The sequence below is a fragment of the Penicillium verrucosum genome, assembly GCF_028828655.1.
Source record: "Penicillium verrucosum strain IBT 35672 chromosome Unknown utg000001l_segment0_segment0, whole genome shotgun sequence".
NCBI classification, from domain to species: domain Eukaryota; kingdom Fungi; phylum Ascomycota; class Eurotiomycetes; order Eurotiales; family Aspergillaceae; genus Penicillium; species Penicillium verrucosum.
Genome location: NW_026643210.1, coordinates 1,620,596 through 1,648,391, shown reverse-complemented (window position 1 = coordinate 1,648,391; position 27,796 = coordinate 1,620,596). Strand labels below are relative to the sequence as shown.

The window sequence follows — 27,796 nt, the reverse complement described above, 5'->3', positions numbered from 1 at the left end:
TGGGGCCCTGAGACTGGTCTTGATCGGTCAAAGCGGTGTCGTCCTAGTTGATCTGCCCGTGATGAATTTTTATGGAGCAAACTGAGAGACACCCGGGGTGAGAGGCGTGGTGAACCACAAGAGTCCAGAAGCCTCTTATACTGCGCGAAAAACCGGTTTAGTGACCTATGCAAGTAGGCCTGTCGAAGCTACTTAATATCGATCATTTTCTGTATAAAACTCCTCATCAATACATATACAGAGCATCATCGATGACCACCCAGGCTTTACTAAATGAAAGACGATCAGAGGCGATTTTACTGATCATAAGATTGTGTGGGATGTTATCGGTTTTGACGTATATAGAACCTCAGTCGTATGAAAAATAGATCGTGTAGAAAGAGGATGCATTCTCTCAATAATAAGTAATAAAGCCAAATTAAGCGAGTCTAATAAAATTAGCATTGATAAGAAAACCAGGACGGCCAATAACACAAAACGGAGTCCCTCCCGCATTCGCGCTTTGGGGATGGGAAAACCCAGTGGGAGAAAACCATGCCCAGAGGAACTGAAAACAAAGATAACAATGTGACGACGTTGAATCGTCCGAGCCAGGATGGATACCCCTTGCATAGACGTATTCCTAAGCCTCAAATCCCACGTAGACTACATGAGATCAGAGCACAGCTCGTTTCGCAATTTCCAATGCTTCTTTGAAACGCGCAGCTTTGGAAACCAAGTCGTTTCGCCGGCCTGCCGTGGCGAAGTTCTCACCCGCAATTTCCGTCAACTTATCCTCTTCAGACTCGCCAACCATATCAGGCGAGAACATTTTCACGGGACTCCCATCTCCTAATATGTATCGCTCAGAAACTTGAACGACGACATTGTCCGTGAAGCGCTTCATGGCTACCTTGTAGTAAGCCTTCAAAATATCATGGATATCGAAGATCGCCTGATCCTCGTTGCTCAAATGTACTCCTTGCAACACCCTGCTCATATCAAAGTTAATTCCATCACGGAGCCCAAGTGTCTCAAGCCTCACTATGACTCTTTCTTGACGGATCGACGATAGAGTATCGGCATAGTAATGGTTGACAGTCTGCAGAATACCCCCACGTTCGTCGTTCAGTATCTTGAGGAGTTGTTCGTACGCTTGATTGTATGTCTCGTGTTCCCGAGAACAGATAATTCTCCAAAGCATCTCTCTCACATCGTCGTCTGGCAGAATCTCTGCCAAAATTTTCTCATTGTAAGAGTGAATCGCGGAGGAAATCTTCTCAAGGTATTTGACCGCTATTTTCTCCCATGGGCTGGACTGCTGGCGGAACATATTCTGCAGCACAATGGGGTTCACGGTTCCTGGTAGCTCAGAGCCACGGGACTCAAGGTAGTAACGCCGTATCCAGTCATATATGTTGTCTGAGTCATCGGCTGGCCTGCGGAACTCTGGATCGTTTTCATCTCGAATCGTACGGAACACTTTGGAATGCCCGTTAGTTGCCATAGCCTTGGCAAAATCATCCGCATACTGCCGTAAATGCATCCTAAGCTTGAGTATGCTTAATGCATCCAGATCAGCACTATAGTTTCCATTTAAGGCCTTGTCAACCTCGTTCTGGTAAGTGGATGAGATACGTGTCAAGAATCGTCTCTGTTCTGCAGGGGTTTGACGGGAGGGACCAAGAATCTCCAATTCCTTTTGAGTTTCCAGTGAAAGTCGTTCAATATCCGCCACAACGGCCGGGAATTCAGAACGGATGTGGTCGTACAAAAGATGACCTAGGAAGGACTTCAATGCATTGATACCTACACGGTCCCTTTTGAGCTCAGTCCAAGGCGGGGTTGTTGAGAAGAACCGTCTCTCTCTTTCGTGTCGGCCCTCGATGGTGACACCCTCATTGAGCTCCTGTGTAGAGCGATTTCTAACAGCAAACCACCCGTGGGTGAGGCGTTCAACTTCATTTTTGGCGATACGTAGAACCTTTTTCATGTTTAATCTAGGCCTTTCAATACGGTGTGGCTGAAACTTACACCGGCTTCGTCCCCTGCTTGGAGAGCATCGCATTTGGTGATGATCCCAACGGTCCGTTTACCTGCTGAGTCAGCGGCGCGTGCCATGGAAAAGCTGATACAAAATTAGCACCCTCTTGTCACAGCTCCAGAGCAACTTTACTTACACTTCTTGGTTGGCAAGGTTATTGCGTGCGTCCATAACAGCCCTGAAAATACAAGTAAGCCAGACAATCCCTTCAACACGTCCATATCAAGTATATTTAACGCACAGAATGATGGTACGCTTGTCCGTCATATAATCCTCGATTAGCTTCCGAATAATCGCGCGGTCCTCTTCGGTCTGGAACTTTGTAGGATCTTCAATTGGGGTTAGCAAAGTATTCCATATAACCCGATATTTCCTTACTATGAAACAAGCCCGGAACGTCCACAACACTGAGGTGGCGATGGTCTGGGCCCGAAAGCTCAATCTGAGTATGTCATCTGAGAACCTTTTTTCCACGTCCTCCAGGTTCGTCGTCTTCGGGCCGGGTACCCCCATACATGTAGCTGCCTATCAACGAGTCAGCAAAGACCCCATCTTGACCCAGTACGTTTCTGACCTCATTGAATATGTCTTCAAACTCTCGGCATCCAAAATCCACAGCTGCCAGTCTTCTCTCGAACCCAAGAAGACGCTGGTTCAAAGTCTCATCGAGACGCGAAGTTGGCCCGGGGATGATTGTAATCCTTGCCTCGCCTTCCTGTGCTGGCGCTCGGCGCAAGACAATCTGGGTAGCAAACCTTGTACAAAGCTCACTAGCCACCGGGAACGAAAGACCGGTTAGACCTTCCAGAAGGGATGATTTTCCGCTCGACTGATCACCAACTACAACGAGCTACAGTAATTTAGTAAACGTAGCTCTTGGGGCCAATGTCATATCACTTACCTGAGGAAGAGAGACATTCTCACTGATACCCAGTTCTCGGAGTCGATCAATGATTCCTAAAAGCCGTATTCGCTTTTCATTGTCCAAGCCATCGGCTCCAGTGAGATCGATTGCCCGTTTTCGGGTCATGCTGGTTGCCAATTGTTTGGTTTAAAGGTAAGAAGGATCCCAGGTTTGAAGGCCTTGATTCGGTGGTATAGGGATATCGACAGAAGGCGGGGGTTGAACACTCGTAGAGGGTTCGAAATCTCTGTAGTTATACTTAGGTGGCGATTAAAGCGAAAGACCATTTTTGACAGAGGCGCAAATGCAATGCTAACTTACCTATCCATCCAACATTCCTTGGCTGGCATTTTTGCAACCAACACACAAGGTGAAATCCTAGACCAGTCCAATAATTACAGCAGCACAATAAAGAATAGCCACGAGCTATATGATACACCGCTCTGTTATTGACGGTTTCCCCGTCCCTTGCAGTCTTCTGGGCGCATTTTCGTCGAGAATGTAGAGTCACACTGGATTCTGGCCGTGAGATGTGAGATGTGGTAAGTGTCCGCCAATTTGTTGAGGCCGCAAATCAGCTGTGCGAGAAGGCCCTGCATATGAGACCTGTTTGCCCAAGTGCACACCACATTAGGCACGGGAGATCAAGATTTCTAAAGCCAAGATGGAAATCAGTTTCAGGGCGCATGATATGAGGAAGGCTTTGAATACACGGGCAAGCAGGTTAAAGAAGATCAATTGGAAAACCAGTGCGAGAGATGCAATGCCATGTATCTAGCACTTGGAATGTCAGCAGGATGGGATCTGTTACTCACTTGCTAGTCCTCCAGTAGCTTTGACTCGGCTGCTAGCCCCCCTAGGCTTGATATTGCCTCAACATTCTGAAAATGCGGCATTCCATCCCCTTGTTCACTTTGTTTGTGTCCGTTTTCTCCAGCCGGGCTGCATATCAAATCGCCCAATCCATCGGAAATTGTCATCGTTCGGCCACACTTCGTGGGTCAAGTCTGCAGCTCCTTCTACCGTTGGAAGTACCATCGTTATTCGGTATAGCGCATTCTGCCCAGACCACATCTTGTTCAATCGCTTGAAATCATGATAAGCCCAATGGGTGAAAGCTTCCTGCTGGTGCGGGGACAAGTGTGGCTTTTTGGCCCTCACCTATGCGCCACGCGAAAAGTGCTCGAGCCCCGTGGATTTATTTACACCACCTTTGAGCGGTAAGCTCAGTCTTGCGGGATTAGGGGTTTTCTATCTTCATCAAGGGCCCTATTGCGGTAGTCAGGGTTTGCGTCTGGTGATTTTCGGCCCATTCTTGGCAAGGTTACGAGGCACGCTGCTCCACAGCACTTGCCCGTTAGTGGCCCGACCCAGTTATATATCCATGTTCCTGTAGGGGCGGGCTTTGGCTTCCTTCGGACTGCGAAGATCGACAAAGCGATCATCTATCCAGTGAGGTTGGCATAGCGCCGCATTCTTCAACCAGCCGGTTATTCCTGTCGAGATTTTATTGTTTTGTTTGCTCGTCCCAATGGAAACTAGTAAACATCGTGTAATATATATGCCAAGATATAGTACCTACCTTACCGGTGCCGTTTTCGATGTCCATCAATTTGATGCGGCCCGCTCAATGATTGATCTGCGCTAAGGTCTTGGCAGTGGGGCCAGAACAGAGTGACGAAGAGTGTATCTGTTAAGTCGATTTCGAGAACGACTGTAGACCAAACTTATTTCATAGTTCAATTAACTCGTCATTGGGACTATTTCTGCCATTTTTGTGATACTCCCTCCTATTTGTTTGAAATATGAGGTTGCTTAAAACTGGCAATAAAAATTGAGGGACTGAGACGAACGACAGAAGGAAGGCATTGCCGAATAGGAAATATATATGCCCTTAGTTGATTGGGATCCCGATATTAAAGTATCATGTTGGCCATGAAAGATCAGTCACTCCGTCCATAATCCTTGAAGCACTTCTCATTTCATGAATAGCTTGTCAAAATGGGCAACAATCATATAATACGAGATGACACTTCTAGCGTTTACAGCCGACCGGTCGACTCGCCAAAGGATGTCGTAATGCCACGTGCCACCAACACACTGCCCGCTAAACATGACTTGCCTGAAATTAATTCTCTTGATCACCAGATCGCCATGGCTCGTGGCTCAACGATGGCTCTGGAGACGACAAGAGTCCGCTTACAAAGTTCAAAGTCGGATCATCGACGATCACTTCCGGAGTCCCGCAGCGAGAAGATTCGTCAATGGCAGCAACAAAAATACGAGAACGAGTTTTACCAATCATGCTTTAACAATTTTCATGAACTCTCCAAGTCGGCGATTGATGCAGTCGAAGATTTAACACCAGAATCCTACTTTATATCCGAGTGCACTTCCACGAGAAACTTGAAAGTCATACAGGCCATACGCCACTTACGCGAAATATTGGAAAAGTCTAGGGCTCAGGAGGCAAGAGCAGAGCAAAATTGGAAATCTCAATGGAATTCTTCTCGAGTATGGGGCCCAACTTGCCGCTGGATCTGATTCCATAATGGCTTGCGAATGCACTCTTGGCTACACACACACTGAATGGTTGAACATCTTTACAGTGCCAGGTGAACCGGCCTTCTGGCTTTTTGTAATCTAATATCATAATTTACAATGTTATCTACCTTATACTATATCATCGGATTCATGTGCACTGTACCATTTCTCAATAAACGATGGCCATACTTGGACACACGGTGTCCCAGGGCTACTACAGGAGTGTGTGTGTGAAATCATTTACCCTGACCCCTCGCGAACGATATGCAGGATACGACTACTATATATATCCGTGTACGTACATGTAGAGTGTTCCACTTCCTGAGAACGAACTTAGAGCCTCGTCAAGGCCTATCGTGGCCTAACTGCCGTTCCCATTATTAGGCTGCCCCGGTGGCGCGCGACTCCGAAACCGTTGTGACGTCTCGGCGAAGTCTAGCACGGCCTTGACCGTCCTAGCTCGCGAGACGGTATCTGGTTTACCTTTCTCACCTTGTTTTGAGCCTCCCAGCAGGCTCGATACGCTATTAAACGCGTCTCTAACTTCTCTCCTTAGCTCTCTCCGAGGTTCCCTTAAGTTCGGGCAATCCACCAGCATATAGGTGACTGTTTCTTGTGCGCCGTATGCGTACTGGTCGTCGTCACTATAACCAACATTCTTACGGTAACTGGATAACTAGTTGTGGCCCGTGCGCAGCTACGTCAAGAGGTACGCACGGTTTCTTAGTAGGTTCCTATATAGCCTTCTAGTATAGCTTACTAGTAGGATATTATCGATCTTTCGTAAGTGACTACCCTTAGTAGATGATTTCTATTCCTATTCCCACTGAGAGTAGATATTCCGACGGATAAACGCCCTCTCTCTAGTGAGGAGCGGGTAGAAAGGATAGGTTTTGCCTAGGCTGGCGGCGTCCTTTGCTAATCGATCTATAGCGTCGTTTCTAGGATTATCATAATGCCCTAGTACCTATTAAAGGCGGAGTACGAATCCCGCCGCTAGAACCTCGGCGCTAGCCTAGAGGATTACGTGAACGATGCGTTATCCTGATCTATTTCTCGCGCTTTGAACCGCCTGTAGGGCGGACCGGCTGTCGCATAGGATCGTCGCTGTTAGTTGCCTGTCTGCTGTTCTCAAGTGTTGATAGGCGATCTTGAACACTACACTTATCGCGTAGAAGATGCCTATAAGCTCCGCTACGTGGACAGACTAGCGGCTTATCGGTCCTACTTAGACCTGCTGCACCTCGACTATCTCTTGGTTGTTGTCGAGTGCTACAGCGGCGGTACCTGGTGGTCCTATCGACCAGAGGGGTCAGAGTAGACAACAACGTCGGATGTTAAGCGAGTGGTCTCGGCCTTCTGTGCCGCTATCTCGCGATCAGACCCGATCTCAATCTCAGCGAAGGAGTCGAGACGCCACGGCGGTAGTGGTCGTGGATCAATGATTTCCAATTCGTTTAGCCTATCGAAGTACTCTATCGGAGTGCGTGTACGACGATACCGAACCGCGGCTTGACCAGCTTTGTGTTATTTCCTAGCTCATTCAACCATTCGGTATTGTTACGGGCTGCTTCGGCTGACCCTAAGTTTTTGAAACGAATCAAGTATCCCGTTTTAGTGGTACCAATTCCAGCCACTTAGGCATCTTAAGTCGAAGGTATACTTAACAGCGCTGAACGGATATAGGTGTTAGCAGAGTCGGTAGAGAGGTATCGCCCGAAGTTATTCCCTTCGCTATTCTTATTATCCCTCGGGTCTACCAATATTCTCTGTATACTAATGCGAACGTAGTTCCGGTCCTTCTCGGGTCGTTAAAGACTTGGTTGCGGGTCATAGGTACCGCTAGCTGCTATCGCTGCCCATATTCTAGGCGGGTTTGGTTGTAGGCTAGCTTCGGTTTATGCTCTTAGGGCTCTGACTTCTTCATAAAGCCTATCATTCTATTCTCGGAGAACATTCTAGTTGTGCTTGACCTCCTCTAGGTCGGCTTTAGTGGATTCGATAAGCGTGGTTTGGCGATGGATGATATCCTTAAGGTTGTCGATAAGCTTCTACACCTCTCTAGTAGTAATCCGGCCTATGCCCTCGGTGTATGTATAAGCTTCGCCGTTTCTCGTTCTTTTCCCTATGATTTGGCCTGCATCGATCGATACTCGAGGCTGGAAGTCTTCAAATGAGAAGCTGGCGTGGGTTTCTTAGGTGTTTGTGGGATGGGGCTCGGGCCCTCCCGCGGGTGGGCCGCCATCGGTCCGGGGCTAGCTCCCGCTCGGTACACAACCATAACAGTTTTACGTCGAAGATGATATCAACAGGTCCCTTGTCTCTCTGATCGTACCGGCCGCCGCAAATTCCTTCGGAGACCGATCAGATACAGGATCGGCTACTCGGCTACTACAGGATGGACCGAAATCAGTTTCACCAGATGCACAGAGACATTATTCTTCGAGCCCTATCTAGAAATACGCTAATGCACTTTCAGCTTAGTTCGTATTTAAATAACTGAATTGTACTGAAACATACGATCACGTGAAAATACATATATAAAAGAACATTGTAATCATAGAAGCAGGTTATCACCCCTCAGGAAAAGTCATTTGTCCTTCTTACCTTTCATCGTCAAGGTCCCTACTTTTGGTACACTATTGTTCAGGATCACTACTTAAATAACAACATGAAAACGCATTGCCTTATTGGATTTATAAGACATCTAGTTAGTTACCAATATATTGTGGATCAATCTCAAGTACCGAGAGACGAAATATCTAGCTATGCTTCTTAGGAACGGCATTCTGATCGCTTAAAGTGGCATCATACAGCCTCTACTAGCAGTTCGCAATAATAGATTGCAGCCTACTTGACAGAGGCTTTGCCAGCGACTTACCGCCATTCATAGTCCGCGTAAAGACCCGTGCTGTCCATCCCACGCACATAAACTTGGGCGTTGATGAGCTAGAGCTTCCGCAGCGTCCCCGTTTATGGTCTCATTGAGGATTCGTCTGCGATAAAAACTGTAGGCAAGTCTGGAAGAAAATATAGGCCTAGAGGAAAACATAGGCCTAGACGAGGCCCTCGGCGGACAAGGTTTGCGCTTTCTCGTCACAATTGAGTTTTCCCTAAATAAGATTCCATTCCTCAAAAGAATGGCCCGCTCCTTGTCATTGAGACTTAGTTTAGAATATCCGTTAATCTCAACCAGCGGATGGTCCAAGTCAGAGCTGATGTACATTCTATCAACACCGTTCTCCTCCGAGACTAATTAGTTCAAAAGCTCACTGATCGGTTGAATAGGCCGCTGTGACGATGTTCTTATCGACCATCCAAAGGGTGGCTCTCCCTTCTGTATCAGTTACAAAAGACAGATTGCATCATTTCGGTGATAATCTAAGACATAGGACCATACGAGGGCTCTTCCAAATAGAATAAGTAGTTCCTCTTGATGTCTTTGTCTAAAAATTTCCCATCCGGTCTCAAAGACGTGTCGTACAGTATCTCTGTGTATGATATCTCGCCGGATAATCTAACTGAGCTGGATCAGCACTTTGTATATTCCCCAGTCGGTCTTTGGATGAAGATATTTAGCGAAAGTTGACTCGATTATTTGCCTTTGTGGTCTTTATGCTTGCAAAACATTTGAAATCTAGCGGCAGACAAGTATTGAAGAAAAAAAGTCTTCGAGATCTTGCAAATTTCCGAGGATTTTTAAGAGCAGTTCAGGAGGTAGAGCAACTAGTGGAGGTATGGCGTTGATTTTGTGGACGTCACTTGAGTCTGCAGTTTTCTTAGTGTCCCTCTGAGGCAGTTGCGCAAGGTTGGAGTGTATATAGGCCAAATTTTGGCACGAACGAGCACAGGTGTTCTCAGGCATTTTGATATTGGAATAACGGTATATAATGGATTGAGTCGCCTTAAGGGTGGTCGTAGGGTTTAAATATCAGCATGTGAACATTGCACCTTACTCGGTCAAGCGCTTCGCCTCCCGATACACTGATTGGTGGCTCTGATCGCTTAGCATCAAGTAATTTTAATTGAACCTCCTAGGAGAGGGGAGGGAGAACTGTGTTATGCGTCTGAGAAGACGGAAAGAAATGGCAGAATCCTGGGTGGCCTAAGTGGGATCAGCGCTCTCCTAGGAACTATATTAATCCGAGTTCGAGTTTGGATATCCAGATTGCAATGAGCAGCCTAATCTTATCCCCTATCCTCCATTTCAAGTGCGCTAATAGAGATGCGAGATCTCATTTTTTTGTTATTATAGTAGAACTTATGCATGGTCTAACAATCACATTTGTTGAGGTCCGCAGCTTTAAAATGGCTCCCTACTGTCTATTTGCCTTGTTTGCTGGATCAACGTTCTAGAACCCCTGGCGAGTACGCTAGGTAACTGCTCTCGTCAAGCAGTTAGGACGATGGATCTCTACCTTCTCGTGGTGTCCGGTGTTAGTATCCTCACAGTTTGTGGAGGGGAAGCCAAAAGAATCCGCGTGGAGTGAATAGGGGTCGGACCGCAGAGTTTTTCGTGGTTGACGACTCCCGTTCACCCCACACAAATTAGAGGAAAACGGGTTATGAAAACCATCCGACGACTGCCTACTCGACTCGTACTCGAGACCGAAGCTGGACTTGTTCTCCAGCGGTTGTGGTATCGCCTAGGCAGGAGACAGGACACCTCTGAGCTTGAACACCCTCTGAGATTGCGAGACGCCCAACAAACTGAACGAGGAAAATATCGAAGACAGCGTACAAAAGATCGAGACGAACAAAGAACACATATGATGGCGTTGAGCGGCGAGAGGGATTACAACTGGTGGCGCAGCAGGCTGTATGATGTCGTTTGGGAGCTCCATGGAACGGCCTGGATCGGAACCTCGTTAAAGCGAAGCTACGGGCAACTCTGACTAGGACATCCTGTGGCATCTGTCAAGCGGGGTGTACAGTCTGGTGACGACCCTCGACGAACTCGTTAAGGCACAGCCACGGGTGCTCGGAAGGGCTGCAAAACCAGGGACCCAAGCTTGGTTAGTGAAGGACAGTCAGGGTATCCTGCAGGGCCATTGGGGATACTCGTGACAGCCTTTGCGAGACACGGTCGGCCGGCCGAGAGAGATCTGGACCGGTAACGCGAAGGAGGGAGACTTCTCCCTCTGGGGCGTGGCGCATACTGGCAGTGACGGACGAGTCGAGAGGACCCGACGAGACTGTCTATGTGGCCCGAGAGGACGGACGCGCGTGTCGGTGTGCAAAGAGACAGAAACAGCTACCTCAGCTGACGAGATTTCACGAATTTGCAACCGGAGATATTGAGGTTTTCTTGTTCGGATGTACCTGTAGCAAAAGCCAACGGAGTAGGATAGGCGAGAATGACATCAAAACTAAGCACAGGTTGGAGTCGATATACTGCAGGCAAAACATAAATACATAAGCCGGCGTGGGCTGTGCAGCATTGACTAGGCGGCAAGGGGAATTTGGGCCGTTAAGATTCGGTTGAAAATAGATACAGAACGATCACATGGTGGGTGCTAATCACAACTCAAGCGCTTAGAAAGATTTCATCACCCTTGAAGCCAATAGAAATACTTCGTTTACCGCCCATGACCCAGGTGCAGATAAGGCTAGTCCAGAGAAAAGCCTAGATGTGCAAATAATAGTGGGTCATCTTTGACCGAGGCGTTTTAGCCGAAGACCACCGTTGGTGGTGAAAACAAACCACAACAACAATCAATAAGGACCTATGAATAGCCAGAAGATACAGAATGACGCTTTCTGCAGCAATGAACTTTGCAGGGGGAAATTGTTGACAGATTGCCTGTCTAATGACATAGCTGTTTGCCGAGTTTGCATCGAACCTTCCGGCCAGTCCAAGCGCCTAGTCCTGGACCATTGTATCTTTCAAATTGGTATTTTCGCCTGTGGCATTTATCACCTGATTAGGTACAAACCGAATTATCCACGCACTATTTCATATATGGAATACCTTATCATGTGATTAACCCCTCTATCCTCATCCTCATTGGCCAATTCCTTATCGGGTTATCGGGATCAAGCTTGATAAATCAAAATCAGATCTCAATTTCTCGGCTCAATCCCCACCCACCAACGTTCATTCCAGTATGGTAATCAAAGCAGACTCGGAAGTACGGTGTGGTAGTCTGCATCTCGTGTGGCCCCTCATCAATGCCTCCGCGATAAATACGCTGCAGGGTCTAGGCGGGCCTAATCCCCCCCCTAACCTATGCTAAAGAGGATCCTATCTTATCGTGCATAGAAGTACGTACTGTACATAAGCGCAAGCTCCATCATGTAGTATTTGGAAACCTGCAGGTGCCTCCTGCCAGCTTATAAATCCACAGTTTCCCTCTCCCCTCCAGCGCTCCGCTCCGCATCCAGGCATTGTTCTTCGATCGTCGAGTTTCATGGCTAAGACAAGCCGAGCCCCCGCCACAGTGTGTGCTGAGCATATAGCTCTCAGCTCCTTTTTCTATCAAGTTCCTGCCCCAGTCGTTCGAAATGCACTAAACTTGTCGTTCGAGCAAGGAGATCATGTTCTACCTTTTTCAAAAGAACGTCGGCTAACCGAAGATCTTGCATTCCTGGCAAAAACTAAGGATGGGTGGAATCATATACCTGCAGTTTGCGTAGAGCAAAACTCACTTGGAACAATTTTGAATGTCATCCTAGCAATCAACAAAAGCACCTATGCTGATGGAGATGACCTGCTACAAAACCTGAAAAGCAGGTTTGAAGACATTTTCCATGTACTTCATGATTCAAAATATGGTCTGTCCTTACCAATGTGCATTTTGGGATGGACTTTGACGATTTTCAGAAGTTGCAGACAAGTCCAAGGTCCAAAGGGAGGTTTTTGCGTCAATCATCTCGATGTGCTCACCGCGGGTATTATGCCGGTTGCGACTCGAGCGGAAGGCAACCAAGAGGCCCGTTCAAGATCTACTAAAAGAGGCCATATTTGGTATTCGACGGATTGATTCTCGGAAACTTCACGGCAAAGACTTATCAGTTACATCGTCATCATTCATCTCAGAGGCAAATAAGGTGATACAACTTGTTGATCGATGGATGAGGCACCAAACTCCGGATGAGCTGGGTGATCTTGTGGAAGGAATACATCACTTGCAACAAACAGCACCACGCTTTTACGACCTACTAGACCTTATCTCGAATCATGACATGGTCCCGTCCTCGAGATCCAGTTTATTGAACATCATCAGAAAAGTCTCAAGATACTGGGGAGCCGCCAGGCAACTATATCGGACGGCAAAGGAATTTCCATTGGTCCGGAATATGAAGATTCAACTGGCAAGCCTACCCCAAGAGGCATTCGAAAGTCAAACAAGTTCCAGCGAGCTTTCTGACCTATCTTCATGTTTATTCAGACTTGGATTCGTCAAGGGGCAAAAACATAGTTTGTCTCAATTGTGCCGCAATTTGAGGGTTGATGAACAGGCTGCTCGTGCCAGGTATGAAGGGGCCCAAAAGGCTCTTTTAGCACCCAAAATCCACGCTGAAATTCAAATCATCGCCTTTTGCGAAATACGAGCCCCAAATTTGTTTCCACGAGTGGTTAGTTCAAGCAAAGACGCATGTTTTCTCTGCAACACTTTCATTCAACTATACGGTCGAATACATACCCCTAGAGCCCATGGCCGGCTTTATCCCGGCTGGAGACTCCCGAGTCTGCCGCAATTTAGAGTCCTTCAGCAGAAACTCAATAAAGGTCTTATTGAAAGTCTTCAGCACAATATTTCACTAGGTTTAGCTCAGGGGAAGCTGCCTGTTCATCCGTGTCCTAATGAGAGCAATGTTCTTACCTCATCGGCTTCGGGAACAACGATGAGTATGCCAAAGCCCTTGTCGGAGAGTCCAGAAGGATATATTTCTTCGATCGACTCGTCGTCTATTACTGTATCGGGCGATCCACCTAGACGTGGCCCTTCATTGTCAATCAGCCGACTTTCAAGCAATGAGACCCCATCGGGTAATTCCATTAATACCGCTTACCTGCTCGAGGGAGAACTAGTCAATGATTTTGTGAAATACAACAAGCCTTTTCATCTTATTATCACAGAATCTATTGAAGTACACCTTGGCCTCCAGGATGAACCAGCTTCTACAGCTAGGAAAGAACCACTGGGGTATGATATCACAAGGTTTACACCCGACAGCATCAAATATTTGAGAGAGACATGTCCTGTTGTTGATGTGCGGCAGCTAGAAGGTGAAGTTCAATTTCCATTGTCTGAAGATAATGCATTTTGTCTTGTCGCTGGGGATGTGGTGTTGAAAATCAATACTCATGGATGAGCTGAGGATGAACAAGAAGCAGCTCGTCAGGCGCCACTGCGCCCGTGAGCAAGCAAGATTATATATACCTTTGATACGAATGAGGCACAATCCTTCACCACGTGAGAGAAATTGATTCTTCAGTTCTATGCAGTATTGTTCAAGATCTGGGTCGGTGCCCAACGCAGTTGGATATCCTTTTATCGCATCCGGATTCATCGATATAGACAAGGTGGTTGGACTTAAAGTCTGAGATAAAATGATTCATCCCAAAGGTCAAGGTTGTGTTCTCGGGTCTTGACCTGAGCAGGCTTCCTGGACTAGCCTTTGGACCAGCCTTTGGACTTAAGGGCGCGACTGATGTTAGATTTCGTTGCTCGAAGAGCGAATTCGTTCTGTAGAAGAATCACCATCTCGTCCAGATATAAGGTAGGCTTTTCAATCAGATAGTCACACAAAGCCTCACGCATGACTGGAGTGATACGGGGTCGTCCGCCTTTAATTGGCGGTGCTCTGACGCTGCCAAACATTCTTATATTGGAAGAGATTCTCCAGATGGTGCTCTTGTTGCAACCAGCGGCCAGTGCCATCTTAGTTATAGATCGTTCGCCACTGTGGATCATGTCATAAGATAAGCTCATGCTTGGAAGGAGCTAGGATTGGAGCCATCTTTGGTTGGACCACTCGTGATTAATTGTTAAGTGCGCCTCCCGAGGAAAGCTGCTTCGGGAGAGGGGAATAGAGGTGTCAGATGTATTGAAATTACGAGATAATACATGTATGAAACTATTATGTAATCTACGTACGAGCAAATACACACGCAGCTGCCGGAAGAACTCCCAATATAGACTAGCATGCCTTGGCGTAAGGGGCAGGAAAGCCAATCGAAGAGTACAGTGATTGCACCGGTTTCGGGACGTACTGTACCTTCTTGTGGTGTCCGGTGTTAATCCCCGTTGGGGAGACGGAAGTGAATCTGCTGTGGTTGTGCGGTTGCGGCCCGGCACGGGGTAACCCGACCGCACAACCACTCCAAAACCAGGGGCTACGGATATGAAAACCCTCCGACTTCTTTTTACCCAATTCGCACTCAAGCCCAGAAGCTGGTCTTGCGTTACCAGTGGAAGTGGTGTCGCCCTAAAAAGAAGACAGGACACCCCTGAGCTTGCATACGGTCTGGGATAGCATCGTGCGAGATACGGCGAGGCGGTAGTGAACCGGTGACACAGGCAGTCAAGCTGACTTTGGACAGACCTCGTTCAAGGCCCGGAGGCCTCGTTAAGACTAAAACTCGTTAAGGCTTGATGACATCCTGCACTTCAGACCTCGTTAAGGCTCAGCCACGGGCAACCTTGGGTGCAGCTGTTCTTCGAGACACGGGCACCACCGGGACACGGGCATCTCCTGGGTGATACACGGCTATTTGGAAGGGGCTGATAATTGGTTGATGGCCACCAATGGACCTCGTTAAGGCTTTGCCACGGGCAACCCGTCGATCCTGTGTAGACATTGGGGACCAAGCTTGGTTAGTGGAGAGCGACCGACATACACTGTCGGCTGGGGCGTATTTGAGACACGGTCAGCCTGGCGGAGGGAGACCTCCCCAGGTAACGCGAAACAAGGGTACGAGCTCTTGCGGGGCGTGGTATACCATCCTTTCAATGAAAGAACCCCTCCACTAATTTATATCAGTATGTTCATATCGGGACCTGCATGCCAAATTAGGAGAGGCTAAATAAGTTTCCATTGTAAGACGGCTCTACTTTTATAACCTCAAATTTTAAAGATGGCGGGTCACGCAAAGTCACCCTCACAATGATCAAAGAGCTGACAGGTTAAATTGGTCATCTAGTAGTTGGTGGCAAAACTCAGTTCACCTTCACTTTCTTTATTCTAGCTTAAGGCGTGCGCATAAAGCTGAGGCATTCAAGTCTGATAGCGGAGGCCTGTCACCATTTATATAAGTTTATCGCAAGTAAACTCGATGTATTTTTCACTTGTGCGAAAGTTATTCCGGCAATCTGGGATTCGAAAGTGGAAAGACCGACCGACATGCCACGAAGGTCGACACGAGCTCAACGACGACGACCAACACGTCTCAGTAAAGAGAATCAGCTTGATACTGAGAAAGCAGAGCGGAAGCAATTTGATTATCGTAATTCGTGCTTCAAAGGGCCGTTTCTCGTTCACCTCTGCGACTTAGACTTCGGGCAGAGCAAAAATAGACTAATTGAGGGCGGAGACAATGTTATTCGACTCACCCAGATCCTAAATATCCAGGGCTGCTTACGTTTGAGCAGGGAGTTCCATGTCCCAGTGGTGGTAGATGCTGCAGACTGGCTTACCAACGTCACTCTGCAGGAGCCCACATTAGCGCGTGGCCTGCGTATGGGCCAAATCGAGGTTGGACCTGATTATACCCTGTCTGCCCTAGACCATGAAAATGTTATTTCTGCGGCTCGCGAAATGTTCAAAGAACTCCAAATCGAAGATCCTTGGTGGGTAGCAGATATTTACGTCACCGGAGCGAGTAAGTCTGCGACGGTGTGTTCTAGAGTACCTGATCCCACAAGCTGATCCCCGACCGCTATTTATTCAGGTGGCGACGTGGCACTTCATGAAGAACTTGTGCGAAGCCTGCAAGAGAGCTTCCCGAACGACCAGCGCCCTTCAGACGGACGAATTTACCGAAATATTCGTTATTATCAAGGTAGCTGGATTGGTCCCCGCAACGAAACTGCGGAAGGTTATTGGTGGGCTCTTTTAGAGTCCAAGCCCGGAAGCCGAAAGGGAGACTATCTGCGTACTCTCTCAGAGAGCTTGCAAAGGGCCTTCGATGCTCTTCTTCCTATACCGGGAATATGGGCCGGTATGAGCAATGGAGTTTTGCACAAATTGAAAGCTATGAAAAGCGATGAGGTGAGCTTACTCCCTGCAGAGCAAGGCAGGGATTGACAGTACAGTTCCAGCCAATTGCCTGCTATTTAGAACATATTCGAAGCACATTCCTGAGGCTTGTAGACGGCGACGAAGCCCTTTTGGGCCTTATTGACGCCACGTCTGTGAAATTTTTAACATCCAAAGTGCCAAGGGTCTCTTCAAAAGACTTATCTGATCTGCGAAGTAAAAAAGAAAAAAAGATACTCTTTCCCTTCATGGAAGACTATCAGCGAGATATGGTATGGCGAAACTTGGAAGGCATTGACTTCCCCATCCCAACACTTGAGACCTTCTTTCAGGATATCCTGTATTTGGATGTCGGGCAATGCGTTATGAGACAACTCTGTTTTGCACCACCTGAAGGAGATAACACCATTGACAAGGTCTTGAGAAGTCAATGCGTTGGGTTCACTTACGGCTTATTATCTAGAACCTACTGGGAGCAGACAGTGCAAAACCAGCAGCTCCAGGACCTTTGGCGGTTCAGTTTCCAGTATGCGTTTGAATTAACACCTAAGAGGGATCACCACCGTCGTATTCCACGAAAAAAAAAGGACAAGGAACGTGCCTTTCGTCTCAGTGTTAGCGAAGAGTTAAATGGCATTTCACCGTTGCTACTTCGTCGTCATTTCCTTGTGCTGGCCCAAGGCTACGGTTTTCAAGTTCCTATAAGCGAAGGGGATCGATTGGGAGAAGCAAGAGAGCTTCCTCGCCCACATCCATGCGACTTTCCCCCGTACGACAACGACGAGGTAGAGACGGAGCGACGGTGTGGGAGGCCGTTTACGGACTCTGTGTATGCTGACAGGTTTGCCCTCTCCAGAGAAGCTTTGAGACAAAATTGGGATACCCAGCGAGTTAGCGCAGGCTTTGTGCGTCGGTCGGTTTTTCGAGCATTCTTTTCATATCTTAACGCTGGCATCGCCGAAAGCCCACAATAAAACGTTTCCAGAGCCTTCCAAAGGACGCGACACCTATTTCCAGACACTGGAGTCATGCCTTGAACTCAACGGCTTTGTAGAATACTGTTCCCGCTTTCGCTGTATACCTTTCTTCCGCACCTTTGTCAGATAGTTTCCTAGCTCTTAGACTACATCCTTTGAACGTCGACTTCCAATCCGAATACTTCAGTCCTCTAGTATACTACTACCTCCCTAAGATTAAGCATTATCCAATATCTGTCATAAAGAAGATCCTGAACCCACCTCGAGATGTTCAACCAGCGCCGAGGTATCTTTGACCAGCACAGGATTACTATGTTGGAATAAAGACTCCAAGCTACTTTCTCCTGGTCTGCTTACCAAGAATAAAGCCAAAACAGAAAATATTTCGTTCCCAAAGTATACTAGGGGCTGCGGAAGGAGCGAAGAAAAGTGGAAAGTGATGCAATACGCATATTGCATATAAATTCATGGGAGATAAACATGGAGTCATGCACATATAGAGGAGTCAAATGAGCAAGCCAGAAGCTCGTACTGTAAACGACTACCGAGAATTACGCTCACGGCATTGCCACATGCGAGTTAACGGAGTACAAGTGGTATATGAGTGTGTATTGTACAACTCGAGAACGCCATGGTTCGTACATTCTTGCTTATTATGGAATAAATCATTGCTTCTCGACGTTTAGCACCTGCACTGCAGCGTGTCAGGGGCAGAGGAATTAGCTCTCGCTTTGCAAGTCTCCAGGCAGTCAGGTGTATGCTCTAACTCTTGCACTGAAATTCTATAGCATTCCGATTATATGACTGGATACTCCAATGGTTCAGTAATTACCCAACCCAAATGGGTTATTGCGCTATCAGTCGTCGTTCGACACACATTATGTGTGTGTACGCTGACCCCTCGTCGAAGTTGGTTTAACCACAAGACCAAAAGAAATACGGATCCGTGCCCAGCCTAGTGGGTTGTGGTTTAGAATCCAACTGTCAAAACGATATGCAACCCACCACTATGATTTTTCATATACATTATTGTCTCCAATAAGATTGTACCTTTTCTTAGACGAATTTAGAGCCTCGCCGTGGCCTGTGTTTCCACCTTCAACCTGTGAACAAGGCTCGAAATACTCCATTACCCCGTGTGATAGTGTCTCACAAAGAGACGTGATAGGTTTATAGAGTTGCCGGCACTGGGATTCGAACCCGAGGACCCCAGAAGATGCGCGGGAACCGAATCCACATCTCCTATATCAAGACCACTTTTCTGCAGGTTACAGGGCGGAAACCACTTGCACTGTTACCGACAACACGGTTAATACAGGTGAGGGTGCTAGGTTCTGAACACAGAGTTTCCAAGGTGCAGTAAAAATGTAAACTTTCCATGATGGCAACGCTAACCACTGCGCCATCCACCCCCTTGACATACAGTGATTCTCGAAAACAGTTTACCTCTCCGGAACACACACTTTGCTTCTCGGCTCGTGCCCGATACAGGGCTTATCCAAATCCGGCCTAGCTGTAAGCAACATAACAGCTGAGTGGATGAGTGCCTGAGGGGTAAACTGTTTTCGAATTCTACTGTACGATAACCAGAGTGGAACGTAGAGTGACATATTTACAAAGTTGTAGCTTGTACGCTGCTTCGATGGTGTGTCGGGTTGATTGGGCCCAACCATCCATTTATCCATCCTCTGTCATGGCCCACGCTAAAAGAGGGTGCAATTCAAGCCCAAGGGATATATATATCCTAGCTATTGGGATCTAATCATGACGTGGCTGACACTCCTCCAGGATCTCAACTATACCGTCCCAAAACTTCTGAAATGCCTGGCGATAGAATGCTACCAGCAGATCTTCGTTCACAAATTGTCGGCTCAGACTTTCCAGTTCCTGACACAACCGGATGTTCGTAGTGACAAGCTCATTATGCCTATCCTTCAAGTTATGGCAATGGATGTTTTGCGAGACGAATATGTGTCTAAGATGCTGGCAAAGCCCCTCAAATTGATCAGCTTGCGTGGAGCCATGTGCATCCAGCAAAGCTTTGGCTGCATTCGTCATCGTAGATTGCAGATATCTTTGAAAATAAGGCGTAGTCAGCGAAAGGAATATGCTCAGATGTTATATTTTAGAACCATAGGAGTACGGAACTAAATCAGCTTCTTCTATACAGTGATCATCGAAATTGGCTTGACAAATGCACACTCAGTAACTCTTTCCTAACCTGCCGCCAAGGAGTTAGCGCATAGATTATTGAACAACCCGCATTAAATCAAGCGTCGCAGTATTGTACCACCATTAAAGTGCTTCGTCCAACAGTAAAAGCATAGTTGCAACTTCGGGTGGCAAGATATAGGACCATACTAAAGCATTTTACCATTGTCCCTCATTCTATTGTGGCTCTCTCAATAGTCCATCCCCACTAAATCGTGCGCGGTGAGGCCAGAGAAGTGTTCCTGGATGTGCATTGGTCAAGCTGTTTTCATGAATCACTGTGTGGACTTCTGCTCTACACTTAGCTTCTGTACAGATTAACCAGTTTGGCAATGACAAAAGACCCCATTAGTAATTTCCCCAATGATCAATCTCAGTGGTAACAATATGATGGCTTAAGCACCTCGCGTGGTGTCCTGGAGGCTCATGATTGTTACACATCATGTCCAAGGAAGTCATTAGCTGAGCCACTTGATACCCGTTAGGTGAGTTGCACCACACTTAACACGGCCCATCGTCAGGCGCATTGCACGAAATCCAAGTGGTCGTGCCCTCTGGATGGCAAGGACAAAGCCGAATTCGCGACTTCATCCTACGTTTAGTAAAAGCTATTTCCGTTTACTCGCGGTGCTTATAATTTAATGCTAATATACAAGAGAGCTGTGTATAATTCCACCAGAATCGCCACTAGGAAGCCAAGGGGAAGTCGTGAGACGAGCCCTCCAGGTGCGCTTTTTGACGCGCTGTGGGGCTAATCCCACCTTGCTGCTTAACATCTTACATAAGTGAACTCATGCCACAGATACTCCACCCCATTTTCCTAAGTTTCCCATCGGATGTCATCTGAGACTGCAAAGCGGTCTGAAATGTCGAAGTGTGCTGTATAGCTAGTCTTTGGTATCCCACCCGCTAGCTATATGTAACCATTATAAAGTGAGGTAGTTCCACATTTCATAGGACTAGGAGAAAAGTGAGGTAACTCCACAAGTTCTAACCGGGAAGCTAATCCAGCAAGAGAATTACTTTGGCTCCGCGATTGTAATTACTGGTGGTCCACGCTTACTTGATGAACAAAATTTGTGAAGGCTCTCGTCAACACTACTCAGTTTCTTGTTGAACAAGATTAAGCTTTGGGTAAATACCTGAATTAAAATCAGATCGAAGCCCATTTCCATGTTCTTTCCCGCAAGGAGCTAGGTAAAGATTTCTTCCCCCGTTTTGGGCATTTTCCAATAAGCCTAGGAAGCAGATCAAGGGAACAAACCATCTTTACAGCCAAGAGACAACTTTGTATCCAGGTTACAGGTTTTTTTCTGCCAGAAGAATATGATACATGGCTGATACTGTTGCCTGCTGCCATGCCAACTGAAAAATCTATGGCATTCGGTGGGTCACCTACTTCACTTGGACCGCCGAAAAAGGCAAACGATATAGACGAGCCGGAGATCCTACTCGACACTAGCAACTTATCAAAGCATAACAACCTCAAAACAAAATCTTCCCAGTATAGGACTGAGCGATCCACCCGCCCCAGAATGGCAGGTAAATCAGCACTACACCGTGCCAGTGACAGGCTCACAGGAAGATTCTGCAATCCAAACAGAGTGAGAAAGTCCCCATTCAGCCAATACACCTCCAAAATCAGCAACTCTGTTTCATCAGCTTCGTTCAGACACAAGGCCTTGTCTAAGGCATTGAATCTAGGTCCTATAACTTGTCAGGGCGCCCTCAGGATGGCTGGGGAACTCCACAAAGCTGAGTTGGACATCCTGAAAGATCACTTCAAAGCTAGCAGTGATCTATTCAGCGATGCAGAAGCCTTGTTAAATGGAATAGCAGCTGCACACCCCAAATACGATCATATGATTCGCGCCATTCCGGCTCTAGCCAATCTTGTTCCTGGAGAATTTAAAGAAAAACTGATGAATGGGAAAAACGTGCACTTGTTGAAGATAGGAGTGTTTTTGGCAAATAAGTGGATATCAAGGTTAGCCTGACAAATAGAAGCCCAGGCCTATTGCCATGGGCCATAGTGCACGAAATCTTTCTTTTCATATCGTTTTTCCCAAAAGAGATTAAAGAGCAAAGTTTTCTGCCTTGTTTGGAAACTGCCTCGTTTACTACGCATAGAGCAAAAGGGGTCGAGGATCTCGCGTTTCAGAGACACAGCCACCGTGAGCTTCAGTCATTTGAATATATTTCCACCAATCACCTCAAAGTTACTACTGTATCAGAATTCAAGGCCTCGCAGCCTATTAATGTACTCGTCGCAATACCCTTTATGGCAGCGACACCCGCGCTCTCTCTATATCCCACAACCCCGCCCTCTGAATATCGCACAGCCCAACCTCGACCTAGTGAATGCGACCCAATTACAGGAAGCCCAATAACAGGCTGCAAGTTAAGCTTCGTGGGCGTCGAAGGGGTGAGACGTAATGGAATCGCTAACAGCCACCACAAGAGAGATGTCGGGAGCCAAGGCCGGTCTAACACGAGGGGTACGCCAACGTAGCTTCTTTGATTAGTCCCAGGAGCGAGAGGTTTGAATTACCAAGTCGCCTGATACTTCCGTGAATCCTACGGCTACTTCAAGGACCATGAAATTTAGATCAGAAAGTATATCTTTGTGACAATATACAAGACGAGGGGCCGAGCGAGGGGCCTTGTAGAACGATTACAGTTTTGGGAAGATCAGTGTGGATCCGGACGACATATGTTCAAGGGGTGTCTTTGAATAAAATGGCTATGGTATCTGCCATGATACAATGGAAGGCGTTTGCTTTATTCAGTTATGCTACTATGCAGTTTGATGGCTTCCTGGAGATTCCCGATTCTGGTTTGCGTCTTATAAATACAGCTCTATGGAAGCCTTGGGCATTATGTATCCAGTGAGTGGTATCGCACCATCTCCAATACAACAAATCCTCACCAGGTGCAGAAAGAAGGCGCTATCGATTGCAGAGATGGATTTGCGTTCCGGCTATTTTCCACAATGATGAACTCTTCAAGAAAATATTGAAGGTAGAGGAATCCGTTGAACCGTTACAAAGACGGGACAAGATAATTTTATCCTGGGTGTACGCTGGGGGGATCTGCTACTGCTGATAACGATGGAATTTAAGAATTTGAGGAGGTATAGTGCCACAGCGAGACCAGCCCGTTTTCCTAAAGCCTATCGATTTGTTACACCTGGACGTCTACGATGGAAGGAACACGTTCAGCAAGCCATCACGCACGCCACCAGGGTAGCTGTTGCGTTAGCAGGACTGCGAATCTTGCGTCTTGAACAGATGCGACAGATATATCAGGCGTGCATCACACCAATAGTGGGCTACGCGTCAACAGTGTGGCACGACCCCCTCCGTGACAAAACCCACCTACGGCATCTCAACACGGTACAGAGGGCTCCTCTAATCCGCACCTTATCGGCGTTCAGGACGGTGGCCTTAACAACCCTAGAAGTAGAAGCCCACATCCTTCCAACCAGCCTCTGCCTCGCTATAGGATACAACAGACTATTACGAGACTCCACACCCTACCTCGAAGACACCCTATCTGGGGTACGCTCCTACGAGCTTAGAAACGGCGGAACAACATCGGGAGCTACGCTCGCTTCCGACTAGCGGAAGTTCTTAAAAAAATGGACCTACAAAGGCTGGGTGAAACTAGAGACGATCGACCCAAGTCCACTGCCACTGTGACGAGCCGAAACCTTTACAGAAGTTGAAATCGGATCAGACCGGGAAGGGGCTGAGGAGCGAGCCAAAGCCACATACTTGACGTCGGACATTGTGGTCTATTAGTACGCCTCTGGACGCGGAGACACTCAGGCGCCGCTGTCACAGCGCTCGACGGCAACCTAGAGACCGTCGAATCACAATAGGCCCAGGTAGGACCGATGGACCGGTGGTCAGTTTATATAGCGGAGCTCATCGGCATCTTCTACGCTATCAGCGGAGAATTTAGGATTGCCTATCAGCGCTAAAGCTTAGACGGCAGACAAGCAACTACGACAATACTGTAGGGTGGAGCCTTATAACAAACTCAGAGCCTAAGGAACAGATCGGCCAACCCGTCGTGCACGGGATCCTCCAAGGCGCTATAGAGTTTTAGGCTCAGAGAATCGCTCTCTACCTTCAATAGATGCCGGGAAATTGCTACAATCTAGGAAACGATGCTACAGACCGACCGGCTAAGGATGCCGTACGCCCAGGCGAAACACATCCCTTCCGTCCACTACTGTCAAGGGAGACTACCCGCCTTCGAGGCAATATCCTCACCTAGTAGGAGTAGGAATAGAGGCCATCCAACAAAGGCAGTACCTACGGAAAATCGACGGCACCCCGCAACAACCTACACGAAAAGGCTATATGGAAGCCTGCCCTAGAACTAGGCATACCTATTGATATAGCTTCGCACCTGCCACAATTGGTTATCTACCTACGCTAAAGCCTATGGCTTCCGCGGTCACTGCCAGTGCGTCTGCAGCTCATAAGGAACGGTTAGCCACGTGCTGGTGGACTGTCTAAGATTAAGGGAGATCCGACTGGAGTTATAGAGTGAAGTAGGGGAAGCGTTTAGAATCGTCTCGAGTCTGCTGGGGGGCTCAACCTAAGGTAAGAGAGGTAAACCAGAATCCGTCTCAAGAACAAAGACGGTCAAGGCCGTTTTGGACTTCGTCGAGGCGTCACAACGGTTCAGGAGTCGCGCGCCACGAGGGCAGCCTAACAATGGCAACGACAATTAGGCCACAGCAGGCCATAACGAAGCTCTAGGTTCGTTTTCAGCGGAACACTCTACATGTACGTACGCGCGGATAGGTAGTTGAGATAGCCTGCATATTATCGCTTTCGAGCGAGGGGTCAGGGTAAATGACATCAACCAACCAACCAACCACTGTAAATAATGTGCACATACGTGCACACATATACGGTACAGATAGCCAAATCCGGCTCCCACACCTCGTGTAGTCTGGCAACGTGGCCTTTACGTGCCATGTCAAGAGAACTTTGCTTCTGATTTCGGCCTTGAGTAAGTAACACACCACCATCCTCAGCTCATAGCATATCTAAGTTGAGTGCATTTGATCACGTCCTTTCTGTAGTTTGTCTCACCTTTGGTGTGTGACAAAAGTTGCATTCAGACTTATTTTGGCACCACGAATTAGGAGAAAATCTCTCATTTGTGATGGATTTACCATCAATTACCCACAGATAGATGCGTCCCTCACCCTTAAGTGTATACAATGGTCCAGTGAGAGTACCCTTTGCTCTAGACCGTGTTAGGTTGGAGCTTCAGACCTATCTAGTGACCAACAATCAAGCTCAAACGAAGGTGGTGAATACGAAGACAGACATACCTCCCAATAGGCCTCAATTAGGATAGGCCTCCATGTCCTTCATTTTCTGCTGCCAACTAAATTGCGTGAGCGATGACAGGCCAGGATATCTATAAATACCTCCATTCTTAGGCATTTGCTCTACACGATAGGTATCAGACTATTGAATAGTCGAGCAGGCTTTGCGTTTAGGAAACGCAGATAATTTCTTCCTCTTTGTTCAAGCTCATTTATTTTGAGCTCTATGTGATCTTTTCGTTGGTCATCGACCAAGTGCCTTATAAGATTATACAATTCCTTGGATTCTATCTTCCCGAACCAATTGCCTGAAACTATGTTGAAAGCTGCCCCTGGCTTTACAGGTTTTGGTCCTGAGTTCAACCGTCTTAAGAAGTTCAAGGAGATACGTCTTCAAAATGGAGCCTTGACGTTTCTCGAAAAAGCCCATTCCTCATTCCAATCACGAGGATGCTTCAAGGGACGAGATTGCTTTAAAAGATCACTCCTTCATTACGCTGCCATGGGGGAATGCATAGATCTCCTTCTTTATCTCCTCCAAACCGAGCCAAAGATTGATTCTCGTGACATGTGGGGGCGGACACCTCTCTCCTGGGCTGCTGAATACGGCTCGTTGGGGGTTGTGAAGATACTATTGGAAAAAGGAGCAAATGTCAATGCAATGGATTATGAGGGTAGCACACCCTTGGCATTCTTGAGAGAAGCCGGCTACGCTGGAAACAAAACCTTGCCGGCTACTGAAGCTTACTTAGTAGAGAGGGGTGCCAAAGAAGACACGTTGGGGGGCATCAAGTTGGCTTGGCTTTGGTTTTTGTATTATTCTCGCTTACTCCCATATATCCGCCCGCGTATCTGAGCCCCCCGACGACAAGAAGCAACCTGACGATATACTGTACCAACATGTACATCAGATCATTGTCATAGCTCAGGTGGGCGGCGAATAATACCGGGAGTACATGCTGTCACACAATACACTCGTGTTTCCTTTCTTTAGTAATTGATCAAGGCATGATAATGAGAGGCGATAAAGAAGCCCTGTACAGTATGTGTGTACGTGTAATTCAATTACGCTGACCCCTCGTCGAGTTGAACCCTGGATCGAGGTACAAGTGCAATTATTAATTTATACGAAGAGATCCAGCTATTTGTAGTTGCAGCAGTTCATCTCCCTGCTGCTTAGCGGCGTGTCCGCCTAACAGGCAGCCATTCCTATAGATCTATATACATCACGTGGCTTGGGATCCAACTCGACGAGAGGTCAGCGTAAATGAACTGGTGACGCGCCATGCGCACGCTGTGACCCTGAAACGATGGAATAGAAGGGCAGGGACGAGAAAATCCGGAAAACGGGAGGTTATTTGCGACTCGGATACTTGACAAACGCAAAGGTGCGTTGACCAATGAGAAGAAATGTAGTATGACTAATAGCCGCAACGCCTTTAGAAAACAGAAAAACCAGGAAGGTGCTAATCGGCTATTGTATTTCGATTGTGCAAGTATACCAGTGTATGATGTTTTACGTCGTCATCGCGAACGCCTCTCGGGAGGTGGTGTGCTAGCCTCTGGCGAGGGCTCGTTTTCGTCGGCAGTTTCTGGCCATGTAATTTGTGTTGTTTCCTCGTCCTCATTATCAAGAGCGTCCACTTCCGGGGAATGCAGTCCCAGATAGGTGATTGGGAGTGGCTCAATCTACAAGCTCGGCGCCGATCTAGTCGGGGTCTGGGAGCCAGCCCTTTGGGACCAATGGTCAACACGCGGCCGTTTACCAGTTGAGGAAGGCATAGCGGGTAAATGATGATTTGGCTTTGGGAGGAAATGTATATCATCCGTGACCACGGCTAATTGGCGATGTTCTTTTGTGAGGCCAAAAATGCGACCTGTCAAGAAAACAGGAATTTGCGATCAGTGGTGGGAAGTTCACCCACCGCTGACCATTTTTGAACGCGGTGACTGGGAAGGTGTGATACGTTCGAGCTGGGTGGGTGCTTGTGGGTCTATAATCCTTTGTCTATTGGCACGAGGTTGTGGAAGCACAGAAAAGCGGCGTGTCCCGTTTGCGTCTGAAGAAACAGGCCCGGGGAATCCGTCTCTTGCGGTATCAGACGGCCCTGGAGAGAAAGTTTCAGTGGTGGTAGTTGGGAGCAAGCGACCGCGGTATTCCTGACGACAGGTCTGGCGACAGCCATCACACGTTTTATAACGCGAATATTGCCATGGGCGATAGCATTGAGTGCAGAATGCACGCTGAGATGACGAGAACAGATCAACAGAATGCCCGATAGATTGTATAGACGTGGAGCCCGGTGCCCAGCGACTGTAAGCGGATGATGACGGCGCCAATGATATTGGCGTTTCTGGCGGCAGGTGTCGCACGTTGTATACAGAAGCGGCTGCCAGGGTCGTTTGCATGAAGTGCATTGAAAATTATGCTCCAGAGATAAGGCCATAAGAGCCGAGCGTGTCGGAAATGGAAGGAGAGAAATGTATAAGAGCGCAAAGGTAAAGTTGCCGTATATGGCAGGCGTGGCACCAGAGCATATGAAAACGAAGATGAATAAAGACGTTGCAGTATACAA

General features: G+C 47.5%; 8 protein-coding genes across 8 annotated transcripts; 5 read left to right on the top strand and 3 right to left on the bottom strand.

The window, feature by feature from the left end:
* Window positions 1-655: 655 nt before the first annotated feature.
* N7516_000622 (dynamin family protein) lies at window positions 656-3,053 on the bottom strand (the record flags this gene model as incomplete). Its single annotated transcript, XM_057213344.1, has 8 exons — window positions 656-1,963; window positions 2,014-2,107; window positions 2,160-2,201; window positions 2,265-2,352; window positions 2,402-2,465; window positions 2,531-2,548; window positions 2,598-2,873; window positions 2,925-3,053. The coding sequence occupies 8 exons, from the start codon at window positions 3,051-3,053 to the stop codon at window positions 656-658; spliced, it is 2,019 nt and encodes a 672-aa protein (XP_057075227.1).
* Window positions 3,054-4,301: 1,248 nt separating this feature from the next.
* Window positions 4,302-4,536, bottom strand: N7516_000621 (uncharacterized protein; the record flags this gene model as incomplete). The annotated part of the gene is made up of 2 exons (XM_057213343.1): window positions 4,302-4,465; window positions 4,515-4,536. 2 exons carry the CDS (start codon window positions 4,534-4,536, stop codon window positions 4,302-4,304), a joined length of 186 nt encoding a protein of 61 aa, XP_057075226.1.
* A 392-nt stretch (window positions 4,537-4,928) lies between these two features.
* Window positions 4,929-5,471, top strand: N7516_000620 (uncharacterized protein; the record flags this gene model as incomplete). The annotated part of the gene is made up of 1 exon (XM_057213342.1): window positions 4,929-5,471. One exon carries the CDS (start codon window positions 4,929-4,931, stop codon window positions 5,469-5,471), a length of 543 nt encoding a protein of 180 aa, XP_057075225.1.
* A 4,565-nt stretch (window positions 5,472-10,036) lies between these two features.
* Window positions 10,037-10,366, top strand: N7516_000619 (uncharacterized protein; the record flags this gene model as incomplete). The annotated part of the gene is made up of 1 exon (XM_057213341.1): window positions 10,037-10,366. One exon carries the CDS (start codon window positions 10,037-10,039, stop codon window positions 10,364-10,366), a length of 330 nt encoding a protein of 109 aa, XP_057075224.1.
* Window positions 10,367-11,836: 1,470 nt separating this feature from the next.
* Window positions 11,837-13,517, top strand: N7516_000618 (uncharacterized protein; the record flags this gene model as incomplete). The annotated part of the gene is made up of 2 exons (XM_057213340.1): window positions 11,837-12,245; window positions 12,295-13,517. Coding segments are annotated over 2 exons (1,632 nt in total), but the record flags the coding sequence as incomplete, so codon positions are not given.
* A 2,304-nt stretch (window positions 13,518-15,821) lies between these two features.
* N7516_000617 (uncharacterized protein) lies at window positions 15,822-17,650 on the top strand (the record flags this gene model as incomplete). Its single annotated transcript, XM_057213339.1, has 3 exons — window positions 15,822-16,299; window positions 16,369-16,688; window positions 16,739-17,650. 3 exons carry the CDS (start codon window positions 15,822-15,824, stop codon window positions 17,648-17,650), a joined length of 1,710 nt encoding a protein of 569 aa, XP_057075222.1.
* Window positions 17,651-19,411: 1,761 nt separating this feature from the next.
* Window positions 19,412-19,711, bottom strand: N7516_000616 (uncharacterized protein; the record flags this gene model as incomplete). Its single annotated transcript, XM_057213338.1, has 1 exon — window positions 19,412-19,711. The coding sequence occupies one exon, from the start codon at window positions 19,709-19,711 to the stop codon at window positions 19,412-19,414; it is 300 nt and encodes a 99-aa protein (XP_057075221.1).
* A 5,825-nt stretch (window positions 19,712-25,536) lies between these two features.
* On the top strand, window positions 25,537-26,076 carry N7516_000615 (ankyrin repeat domain-containing protein; the record flags this gene model as incomplete). Its single annotated transcript, XM_057213337.1, has 1 exon — window positions 25,537-26,076. The coding sequence occupies one exon, from the start codon at window positions 25,537-25,539 to the stop codon at window positions 26,074-26,076; it is 540 nt and encodes a 179-aa protein (XP_057075220.1).
* Window positions 26,077-27,796: the final 1,720 nt, after the last annotated feature.